Raw genomic sequence first — 12,391 nt, forward strand, 5'->3', positions numbered from 1 at the left:
GTTTCCCCAGAGTCAGTCATGAAACTCAGCAACCACAACATACAGGCCTAGTAAGGGCAGGTGCTGGGTCATCCTGGGCTCTGACAGGAGCCTGGGGAGCTATGCCCCCCACACCTAAGCTTCCCCAGGTGCCCTGTGTAGAGATGTGCGGGGATCTACAGAAAGGCAGAGAAGCAGAACTGCAGGGGCCGGTTGGAGGTCAAGGATGGCAGGGCAGGGATCCTGAGGTTAAAGAAACTGATCCCTGAAACTGGGAATATTTGAAAAACTCCAGAAGAAAAATTTTCCAGTTGTCCCCCTTTTTCAAACCATGCACATTAGGACTGTCCCCAAGTTTTCATGTATCTAAAAGGAAACCGCTGGTTCTAATGACAGGAGAGTCACTTCCTCTTCACAGGGCATTTCCACTTGGCCTTGGGGAGGGGGTGAATGGAGCCCCAAGTCTCCGGTCTTCTCACCTGAAGCGTTCACAGGGAAAGTGGGCATACTCAGATGGAATGTCACAGGGCTCAGACCCCCCCAGGACAAGCTCTCCTTTACAGAAGCGGCCAGAGGACCTGAGGTAACACAGCTAACTGGAAACAGAGCTGGGGCTGAGATCCAAGTCACCCTGACTCACAGAAAAGTGGTCACTCCTTCTCGCCACACAAGGCCATCTGGAAGGGGGCCGCTGCTCCAGAGAGCCTAACTCACCCCTACAAGTGACCCTGACTCATGCCTGCCTGGCACACCAGAGGCATTTGTGGTTCAGAATACCTGTGAGCTGTCTGGGCAGCTGGGTTCCCCACAGGAGTGGCCTGGAGAGTTCTGGGTGTCAGAGAGCAAGCCCTAGAAGCCTAGGGGTCCAGGCTGCTGGGATGAAAGTCCCTGGGGGCAAGGACCACTAAGCAGGGAGGGTGGGGGGCCCAGGACCATGATGCCAGCAGCTGAGGAGTGAAGCCTTTCCCCGCTGAAAGGGCTGTGGGCAAACATGGCGGAGGGGTGCCGCTGCGCCTTGCCACCTTGTCAGCAAGGGAACAGGGAACCACGCTTCGCACAGCAGGCCAGCCCCCTAGGCCAGGGAGAGCTGAGATCATTCCGCAGGGAATCCCCGACGCTCCGTGGCCCCGGGGAGAGAGGGGTCACCGGATCTCTCTAAGACTGACACTTCCTCCATCCTCCAGCTTCGTGCCTGTCCCCAGGCGGGACGCCCGCGTCCACACCCCTGCGCGCCGCGCCCCCCCCCCAACCCTGGCAGGCAGACGAAGGCCGGGACTCAGGGGCGCGGGCGCGGAGGGTGAGGGAACCGGGGGGTAGGGGAGGCTTTCCTTCCAGACTCAGGAGGGAGAGGCTGCTAGGCTGTGCAGCGCGTATGTGTAAGTGTGTGTGTGTCTCCGTTTTCAGGTTTAGCCGTGTTTTCACTATAACCTGACTCCATCACGAACGGTTCGGACTCGTCAGAACTGAAGGGCACCTGTATTTCAAGACGGAGAAGCAGTAGGCCGGGGGCGTAAGGACTCGTGCCCACGGCTGAGTCGGAGCGCAGGGGCCAGTCACCCCGAAAAGATCCACTCCCGAGTCCCCGGCCTTTCCACCCGCTGGGTTTGAACCCGCGGCGCGCGTGGACCTTGCGGTCCTGGACCCACGCCGGCGGCTCCGTGCAGGCGCGCCTCCCCAGTCGGCTCTGCGGGACCGAAGCGCGGGGAGTCTCCGTTCCCCCTCCGGGGGGTTATAGCGAACCCGGGAGCACTGGGGGGAAATTGTCTTTCGCTTCCCCGCCCGCCTGCTCGGATGGGCGCCCCAGGAACCCGCTCCGGGCCGGCATCCCTCCACTGTTCGCTGGTCGGCTCTCCCTCTGGGACCGCGCAGGGTGGAGGCGGCCCGGGGAGGACCGCCCGAGGGCGCGCAGGGGCGGGGTGCCTGGGGCGGGGTGAGGTCTGGGGGGCGGCGAGAGGAGGCGGGGACGAGCGGATGGAGGCGCACCCACGGATGGGGCCCGGGGTGGGGGCGGGGACGGAGGGGTCAGGGGGAACGGGGGCGGGAGGGGAGGACCCGGTCTGGCCCGGGATTTGGGAAAGAGCACGCGGACCGGCTGCCTGGGGGACGCCGGGTGTGGGCAGGGCGCCCGGACGGCGGGGCAGAGGGGGCGCGGCCTGGGGGTGGGGGCGGGCCCGGCCATTGGCCCGGGCGGCCGGGGGAGGGCCGGGGAGGGGCGGCAGGCGGCGGGTGGGGGACCCGAACGCCCGGGCAGCAGTCACCGCGCCGTCAGAGCAGCGAGCGCTGAGCGGCCATGAGGGAGATCGTGCATATCCAGGCTGGCCAGTGCGGGAACCAGATCGGCACCAAGGTGAGTGGGCGCTCCCCCCCGCCAAGCCCTCGGGCCGGGGCCACGCGGGGCACGGGCAGCCGAGGGGGCGTCACGGGGACTCTACCCCGCTCCCCGTCCCCGAGGCCCCGGAGCGGCTCAAGCGCGCCTGGAATCTGGCGGCCGCTCCCCGCGCCCCGCCCGCCGGGCCGGCCCTGAGGGACCCTAGCTGACCGTCTGTCCCCCGCCCTGCCCTTTGCTAGTTTTGGGAAGTGATCAGCGACGAACATGGCATCGACCCGGCCGGAGGCTACGTGGGTGACTCTGCGCTCCAACTGGAGAGAATTAACGTCTACTACAACGAGTCCTCGTGTGAGTGGCGCGATCCGCCATCCCCCCCGAGACCCCGCCTTCCCCCCCAGACCCCGCCATCTCCCTCAGGACCCCGGCCACCCCCTTGGACCCCGCCATCCCCCTTGGACCCCGCCATCCCCCTTGGACCCCGCCATCCCCCCGTCCATCCCTCTCTGGGACCCCGGCACCGCCCTGTGGGACCCTTGCCATCCCCTGCCCCCACCCGCGGGCCCCCCGGCGCGTGGGTGGTTCGCGCTGGAAAAATCCTCCCGGATGTAGCCCGGCGCCCGGCTCCTCCCTCGCTCCCCCTGGGGCGGGAAATCCGCCGTCGGTTGATTTCAAACAGGCTCTTGGCCCCTACTGGTCTGAGCTCTTGAACCTGACCTGTTAGTGCTGTGAAATCAGCTTAGTGGGGCATGTCCGGCTCTTTTTTTTTTTCTGGTTTTAAATTTCTTTCCTAATGAAGATTTTTGTCTAAAAATTTGAAAAACACTACCTCAAAAGATTGTTCTAGCCCTTTGCAGACCTCCAGAAAGACTTTACACCCACTGGAAGATGGACCTCCAGATGGATAGGGTCTTTGGCCGAGTTTAGTTAATCACTCCAGGCTGTGGTTTATCCAGGTTTAAGAATAGTACCAGCCCTGTCCTGGGGAGGTTCATAGGTATCCTGGTTACTTATGTACCCTATTTTTGTAACAATGTTTATTGTAAAAGTGATACATGACATTCACAGAACAAACACAAAAGGAAGATGTTGAAAGAACACCCAGGAAGTGACAGGTGCTGCCCCTCAATATACCCACCTGTGTCCCCAGCCTCAGAGATAATCACACTATCTTTAGAGTCACTGCTGGTCGTCCACAGGAGAGCTGGGAAGAGCAGGACATGTAAACCATGGGGTTTTATTCATTAAGCAGGTATGACAAAAGGTCTGGAAGAGCAGGGCGTGAGTGGTGAGATTTCTGGATGGCACTGAGAAACGGCCAGTATAATTGGCACTTGCTGGTCACCCTCCGGCCACCCTCTCTCCAGCCTGGGTGTGTGAGTAGCAGAACAGGAGTTGTAGGACAGTTCCCAGTGCAGTCCTTGTGACCCCACCCTCAAGGAACCCTTCTTGCCGGTTGGCATGAGCACATGCTCACTTGTCCATAAATGAGACAGTCCCCCAGGAAACAGCCGTGGACACACCTGAAACAGGTGCGCAGACCTACTTGTGGGTTCACATGCGTGTGAGGGAGAGAGGTGCAAAAGTGTCCTGGCAGCATGGCTGCTCACTGCAACAGGTATGGGTTATTTCTGCGGAACTAAAAAGTTGAACTGTACATGAAGGAGGACTGGGAAATTCAGGCGACAGGAAGTCCAGAGACCTCACTTCTCATCCTGCCTTTTCCAGGAACTTCCTGTGCCCTGTGCTTGGGCTGGCTTCCTCACCCGGACAAGTCCAGGGTGGATTGTGTTTTCTGAGGCTCCCCTCCCCCAGGGCTGAGACTCTGTGACCCTAAGAAAGCCTGCTTTGTACCTCGCAGGCGGCTGTGCTGGTGGGACTTCCCTGGGGAAGTGTGTTGTCCCAGGAACCAGAGACTGACTCTCAAGGGTGGGCTCTGTTCTCTTCCAGCTCAGAAGTACGTGCCCAGGGCCGCCCTGGTGGACTTGGAGCCGGGCACCATGGACAGCGTGAGGTCTGGGCCTTTTGGGCAGCTCTTCCGGCCTGACAACTTCATCTTCGGTAGGTTCCGTCTTTCCTGCTTTCTTCTTCCTCTTTTTTATTTTCTAAACATCCAGCTAATTTGTGTGCAAGATTAAAAACATCACATGGCATAGAAAAGCTTAGAAGGGAAATCAACAGTCGCCAGCCTCATCACAAGGCAGCCTCTTGAAGGAAAGTAACCTTTGATTCTCTAAATGAGATGCTTGCTGCTAAGTCGCTTCAGTCGTGTCCGACTCTGTGTGACCCCATAGACGGCAGCCTACTAGGCTCTCCCATCCCTGGGATTCTCCAGGCAAGAACACTGGAGTGGGTTGCCATTTCCTTCTCCAGTGCATGAAAGTGAAAAGTGAAAGTGAAGTCACTCAGTCATATCCGACTCTTAGCAACCCCATGGACTGCAGCCTATCAGGCTCCTTCATCCATGGGATTTTCCAGGCAAGAATACTGGAGTGGGGTGCCATCGCCTTCTCTGAATGAGATGCTTGCTAGTAATAATTCTTGATTTCGAAACAGTTTAGACATTAACTTCTTTTTCCCGCTCATAAATTACTAGCATAAAAAGACGATAATAATTTGTGGTTCCTATGTTGGTCGTCAGTGTGTTTATACCTGTGTTTCTTTTTCCATTGTCTATAGGCTATTCTGCTTTCTTTCCAAAAGCTAGTTCCATATGAATTGTTGGTTTGGGCAAATCTTCCTTTCCTATTTCTTCACCCAGAACATGATTATAGCACCTGTTCCTCTGCAGACTCCTAAAGAAAATTATATAAAATGAAATGAAGTGGCATTGTTAATGTGACCAGCCTCCATCACTTTGGAGCCATGGTTTTGGGGAGTCAAGGCAGAGTCTTGGAAGATCTTATTGGTACATAAATTGATTCCCTTGGATTGGACTCAGGCTATGTGACCTGTTATAAAGGTGATTGAGCAAGGTACGTGCTCATGATGTATGAAAGACCTCGCGGTATCATCTGCTTCCCCATCACCGTGGCAACCTGCACAAGCAGTGGAACAGGTGAAGCTTCTAATAATTTGTTCAAGGGTTTTTGTCACCTTTCATATTTCAAATAGACCAGGACAAAAGGCTCTGGAGCCCCTTTTATTACGGCAAAAAAAAAATCTAAATTACCAATACTTTTATAGTCCACAAGTGGGGATATTTACATTCTTTATCTTTTCCTAGACTAGACTTTTGGTAATTGTTCTCAAGCAGAGGTGCTTCTAGATCCTGCCACCAATATGGTCACCACTAGCTACGTGTGGCTATTTAAATGTAATTGAAGTTAAATAAAATCAGTCTACTTCCTCAGTTGTACTCCACACATTTCCAGTGCTCAGTAGCCAAGTGTGGTAGGTGGCCACCACATTGGACAGGGCACAGCTCAAATACATCTAGCTATGCCCTGTCCAATGTCACTGCAGAAAGTGCTCACAGCAGTGCTCACAGCCTTAAAAGATATCTACCAGATTAGGGGAATGAAGACTACCTATACAAAATAGCTTCAAGAGTGCTTTTTAACAGTTGACACTATTTTTAACTAAGGAAATAACATGTTTGGCCATGAAGAACTGAGAGGACCAGCATGTCTGAACGCACTGTGTGTGCTGTTGGCTCAACAATTGTTTTTAAGTCATTATCCACTTAATAAAAGAGTCTGAGTTGCTTGGGGATTCACAGTAGGTGAAAACGATAGTTTCACCCCATTGCCTTCAGGGTGGGTGAATTTTTTAAAACATGTCCTTCCATATTCAGACATAGTTTGAAGTGATTTAAGAAAACACTGACTTGAAATAACTATAATTTTAAAAGTGAAAATTCTCTGCATTTGAGTTTATGCTTTAGAAAGCCACACCTTTTTCTTAACAAACTGCTGGTTGCATGGCAGCTATACCTGTTAGTGGAGAGAGTTTTGTGGGACAGAACAAAGCTCTAGGAAGGCAGACCTTAGGCTTATCTCTACATATAACTTTCTCTCCCAGATTCAGGGCTGGAAGGGAGACAAAGAGCCTGGAGTCCCAAGACTTAACCCACACCCTGTGTGAGCTGGAGGTGAACCAGGGCTGGGCTCTGAGGCCTCCGGGATCACTGCAGCATCACTTCTACAATCTGGAGCTGCTGGTTAATGTCCCAACCTCTGATTGCAGAAGACGTTCAACTCCTGACCCCCAAATATTTAACTGGGAACGTCTGTTGCTATGAGACAGTGGCAAAATATTTTCAGAAGCCTCCAGCTTCCTCCTCTTGGTTGAAGGCAGAGAAAACTTCACATCTGATCACTCTGTAAACACCCAGGAGACCAAGGGACTGTGTAAGCTGGAGGCAGCAGAGGGTCCAGGCTGAGGGACTCCACTGACCATGGCTGTGTATCGCCTTGAGTCCCCACTGCCCCTTGGTCATTGTTTCCATGCGGTTTCAGTCTTTGTCCTCGGGGCAGCTCTGAAGGGGCATCAGTTCTACCCCAGCTCCAGGTGGGAAGCTGACTTGTGTGCTGGCTTGCAGAGGGAGGTGGCGGAGTCTTGGGGGCCTAGGCAGGACATGACGGTACTCCAGCCTCATACAAGAAGGCACCCAGCCAGGTTTCAGTGTGGAGAGGCAATGTTTGTGAGCAAGAATGCAGTCACCTCCTGGGGGAGGCACCTCTGAGGGGCTGTGCTCCTTGTAGGAGGCGGGGCCACCTTCCAGAGTCTGTCCCTCCCAGCCCGGGCTCACTAGCCTTGGTGATGTCACTCTGCTCACAGTATTTAGGTGGTTCCCTCTTCTCTTCACCCTTACAAACTGTCATCTGGTGAGTCTCGTCCACGTGTCATTCTACGCGTTCTGAGCCTACGGGACCAACTGTAATCCATGTTGCCGACTTGCCCTCTGTGGAGGCCCGTCCCCCCCACACCCGCAGCAGCTCTAGTGTGTGTGGGGCCTTGCCCCAGACTCCCATCATCACTGTGTTTCCAAGCTCTTGAGCTCCGTCAGCTTCATGGGAGGCGTTGAATCTGTAGGTTAGTGTGCATCTGCCTCATGAGGAATACACTGCGTGTTTGTCACTTGCGTCCACCCCTGCATCCTTTGCCTGAGTCTTCCTAGAGGCTATCATCGTCCTTATGTATTTGTAGGACTTTAGATGTTTAATCAGTAATAGCCAGTACCTCTTAAACTTACTGAAGAATCACAGCAGTTCGGTTGTTCTTGTTTTACAGACTTGCACTTTGCACCACTAAACTTAGCTGTGGAAGATCCAAAGACGTTTTAGCTAAGACTCCTTCCGGGTCTGAGGCCGGCCCCCGGGGGTAACTGTAGGTTCCAGGGGTGTCCTGAGTGGGCCTCGCCCCCAAGTGCCCAGTGCCTGCCTTCTGCTGTGGTGCTGGAAGGGTCTCCATGGTCCGTCCCGCTGTGTCACCACCCCCGCTCTGTTTCCCCCATCAGTGCGTGGGGGTGGGGGTGGGATAGTGGTGAATTGTTGCCACCAGCAGGTATAGACAGAAATCAAGGTAATGTCTTTGGTGTAAGGGGGAGAGGTGTGCATAGCACAATGCCAGCAATGCCTTGACCCCTCTGGTCCTCTTGTTTTCTGAGCCCACCTGACATAGCCAAATGCCCTGCTCCCTTATCCTTCAGCCATGGGACCACCGCAGTCTCTTGTTCCATATGTAGGAAAACCTTGATCAAGAAGCTGATGGATCTACTTTTTCATTTTTTATAATACATGATTCTTCTTTTCAAAACCAGATTTGAAATACCCACAAACTAAAGAAATATACTGCTTGAAACAGCCTTTCTGGCTTCCTCTACAGCTGGGTTTTTCAGCTGCACCCCACACTGCCTTCTTACCAATGAACAGGAAACAGCAGTGCCTTATCTTTTTAACTTGTCATTAAATAGGTCTGTGCATCATTTACTTTTTTATTGCTTTTTGTAATGTACCTTACCATGTGCTCTAGGATTCAGTTCTTGATGGTTTCTCTAATGTCCCTTAAAATGCATATTAACATATTGATTTGAGTTGAAGACTAAAGCATGTTTTTCTGACAGAAAGTAGGTGCAATCTGTGCTTCCCAGGTGGTACTAGTAGTAAAGAATCCCCCTGCCAATGCAGGAGATGCAAGAGATGTTGGTTCAATCCCTGGGTTGGGAAGAATCCCTGGAGGTGAAAATGGCAACCCACTCCAGTATTCTTGCCTGGAAAATTCCATCGGCAGAGGAGCATGGCAGGCTACAGCCCATGGGGCTGCAGAGAGTTGGATATGACTGAGCGACTGAGCACCCACACAGGTGCAATCTGAATTATCCACCTGGTAACAGGGCTGCCTTGCCAATTAGGTTACATCGCCAATAGTTTTCATTATCTGAATGAGCTAAATCTGCAGCCTAAAGCGTTGACAAAAATATATTTGAAACATTTCATTAAAAATCATACTGGCAACGTTGCGTTGGAATTAAGATTTCAAATTTTCCAACCTTTTGAAGTAATCAGACCACACGAAGAGCCTTTCAGTGAAAGAACATCAAATAAATCTTGGTGCAAAGCCTTTTGGAATCTTCCTGCTGCAGAAGGAAAGTTATTGATGCAAGTCAGGTGTTTCTAATTCTGCTTTCCAGAAACTTGACTTTGGGGCTGAAAGGTGGTTAAAAATACTTTCTGATGGTGTAGATCAGTATTTAGTTTTTGGCATTTAACTCTGAAGATCAGATAATTGAATGAAATTGTTAGAATACAGTTAATTCTATTTACATGTTTATGCGAACAAGATTTCTCACTGTTTGTTGATATATATGTAAAAACAAAGAATAAGGAATAATATGGATGCCAAACCTTGCCTCAATCTGGCAATATTTGATGTTCACACTTGGATAAATGAGATAATGGAAAAAATATAGTTCCTGATGATGATGAACCAGGGGCCCCATTAACGAGGGAACATATTACTGTTTTGAAAAGGAAGTATTTGTATCTAGTTCAAAATTCAAGAGAGCCCAAAGGATAGGGGAAAGGAATTTGTTTTCTTAATTTATACTTTTTGTTCCCTTTGTCTTTTACTTTGCGGGAGAATTATCTTTTTAAGAGTAAGAATGGAATTACCAACTCAGAACGTGAGTACATCTTAAAATTGGCAGATTTCCCTGTCTGAAGTGGCCAGCCACCCTCCTGTGCTCCAGCAGTGCTGGGGGCCTGGGGCCCACCTCTCACTCTGTTATTTATTCACTTCATGACTTGTCTTGACGGCCCCTCATGGCAATCCCTGTAGCCCTGTTTGAATCACGTCTCCTCTCTTGCTTGACCCCAGGACAGACTGGCGCCGGCAACAACTGGGCCAAGGGCCACTACACAGAGGGCGCTGAGCTGGTGGACTCTGTCCTGGATGTGGTGCGGAAGGAGTGTGAGCACTGCGACTGCCTGCAGGGCTTCCAGCTGACCCACTCGCTGGGCGGTGGCACTGGGTCTGGGATGGGGACCCTCCTCATCAGCAAGATCCGCGAGGAGTACCCTGACCGCATCATGAACACCTTCAGCGTGATGCCCTCGCCCAAGGTGTCGGACACGGTAGTGGAGCCCTACAACGCCACCCTGTCCGTGCACCAGCTGGTGGAGAACACAGACGAGACCTACTGCATCGACAATGAAGCACTGTATGACATCTGCTTCCGCACCCTGAAACTGACCACCCCCACCTATGGGGACCTCAACCACTTGGTGTCAGCCACCATGAGTGGCGTAACCACCTCCCTGCGCTTCCCGGGCCAGCTCAACGCTGACCTGCGCAAGCTGGCCGTGAACATGGTGCCCTTCCCACGTCTGCACTTCTTCATGCCTGGCTTCGCCCCACTCACCGCCCGCGGCAGCCAGCAGTACCGGGCGCTGACCGTCCCCGAGCTCACCCAGCAGATGTTTGACGCCAAGAACATGATGGCTGCCTGTGACCCGCGCCACGGCCGCTACCTGACCGTGGCCGCCGTGTTCCGGGGCCCCATGTCCATGAAGGAGGTGGATGAGCAGATGCTGGCCATCCAGAACAAGAACAGCAGCTACTTCGTGGAGTGGATCCCCAACAACGTGAAGGTGGCCGTGTGTGACATCCCACCCCGGGGCCTGAAGATGTCGGCCACCTTCATTGGCAACAGCACAGCCATCCAGGAGCTATTCAAGCGTATCTCGGAGCAGTTCTCAGCCATGTTCCGGCGCAAGGCCTTCCTGCACTGGTTCACAGGCGAGGGCATGGACGAGATGGAGTTCACCGAGGCCGAGAGCAACATGAACGACCTGGTGTCCGAGTACCAGCAGTACCAGGACGCCACGGCCGATGAGGGCGAGGAAGCTTTTGAGGATGACGAGGAAGAGGTCAACGAGTAGAGGTGTGTCCTGCCTCGGACACCGAGGCTCAGAGGTCTTTTCTCCAAGCCTGGTGTGTCTCCTGGCCGCCCAGGGGAGTCCTGAGTGTGGGGACAGTCCCCTCACAGGGGCGGCGGACTGTCCTGTCCGTCATCTGGGATAGAGGGCGTCAGAAGAGCGGGAACTGGCATCCCTGTCCGAACATCGGACCAGAGAGGACACAAAAGAACTCATGGGCCATAAATAAAGGGCTAAATAAACAAACCTCACCGTCTCTTATGTGTTCACCTGTGTCTGGGAATTAGGGGCTAGAAACGGTGTGCTTTCATCCTGTGACCACACCCGGGGCTTCGAGGTGCCGTCTCTTAATGGACGTGCAGTGCTCAATGTAGAGACAGCCTGTACACGATTAACCTAAGTGCTCCCCTGTTTTTCAGACTCTGCTTTCCTGACAGTGCCCCACCTCCCAGGGAGCAGCCCACTCCACTCAGGGCAGGGCTTCCTTTCAGTCAGAGGCCCTCAGGCGGCCCTGAAGCTTACTGGTGGCCAGATGACTCCTTGGTAAGCAGTGTACCCCAAATAAAAGACTGCGTTCTGGTTTCCAGCCAACACTTACATCCCCACAGGATCTTTCATCTCCTGCACATGGCCCTGGGCTAGTCCGCCCAGCCTCCCCTAACAGCTCTGCTGGCATTTGGAGGACACACAGAAAATGACCCTCAGGCTTCCTGCCGGGGATGCACAAGCTCGAGGTGGAGGCGGGTGGGGGCCTGGGCAACGACTCGGAGTTGCTGTGGTTCTTCCTGGGGTTGCAGGCCAGCAGGCAGGCCCCATGGGGAATTGGGAGGTGGCTAGGGCCGGAGGGAGGGGGAGTGGGCTTTAAATAAGGATCCCTCCCACCCCATGCTCACTAAGCACCCTCTGCCCTCTGAGGCTGTCTCTCCAGGGCAGCAGGCTCCCTTCCCAAAGTCTGGCTCCTCCCCTGGTGGGCAGTGTCAATCCAACTGCTTCAGCCCAAGTGATGTATCATGATGCGTAGAAGCATTTGAGGCTAGTGCTGGACCCCTGCCCAGCCTCCCAACCTGCCGTGGGCCCCCAGGAACTGCTGAGACACAGCCCACAGTGTTCCCATGCAGTTCTGTGTCCACCACACCTTGCACAAAGCACTCCCTCAGACACACAGCATGACTTGACTCGAGGTTAGAACAGATCCCATTTTACAGAAACCTGAACTATTAATACTTTGTGAGACCACAGTGAACATCTTTCCCCATCCCTCTGCATTGCAAGGCCCAACGGAGCTTGGAGGAGACAGTGTCCGGAGCATGTGTTGGTGGCCAGGCCCTGACTTGCTCATAGTCTGTACAATGCCGGGGAGAAGTAGTCCTTCCTGAAGGGCATCATGCATAGCCCAGAGCCAGGCCAGGTTCACACTTGGCACCGCCTGGGAGCTCAGCCTTGACAGCACCCACTGGCCCCTCTACCCACAGGGCCCTCCTCCTGGTCCACAGGCTCTGCTCAAGGAGCACCTCGTCATCCCTGAGGAATATGGCCTGTGGTCGGTACCTGCAGCCCTGGCTCCCAGGATGCTGCTGGTGCTGCTGTGGCCTGGTGAGCCAGTCTTGGAGAGCCATCCCAGGACAAGGGGGCTGCCTGGGCTACCCCATTGGTCCAGTACCCTCCAGGGATGCCTGAGTGCCTGAGGTCGGACAAGTAGCCCCAC

General features: G+C 53.9%; 1 protein-coding gene across 1 annotated transcript; it reads left to right on the top strand.

Moving 5' to 3' along the window:
- The first annotated feature begins 2,226 nt into the window (after positions 1-2,226).
- Positions 2,227-10,932, top strand: TUBB6 (tubulin beta 6 class V). The gene is made up of 4 exons (XM_027961046.2): positions 2,227-2,326; positions 2,548-2,656; positions 4,256-4,366; positions 9,626-10,932. Exons 1-4 carry the CDS (start codon positions 2,270-2,272, stop codon positions 10,687-10,689), a joined length of 1,341 nt encoding a protein of 446 aa, XP_027816847.1. The 5' UTR covers positions 2,227-2,269; the 3' UTR covers positions 10,690-10,932.
- Positions 10,933-12,391: the final 1,459 nt, after the last annotated feature.

This window comes from Ovis aries, chromosome 23 (genome assembly GCF_016772045.2).
Source record: "Ovis aries strain OAR_USU_Benz2616 breed Rambouillet chromosome 23, ARS-UI_Ramb_v3.0, whole genome shotgun sequence".
Lineage (NCBI taxonomy): Eukaryota > Metazoa > Chordata > Mammalia > Artiodactyla > Bovidae > Ovis > Ovis aries.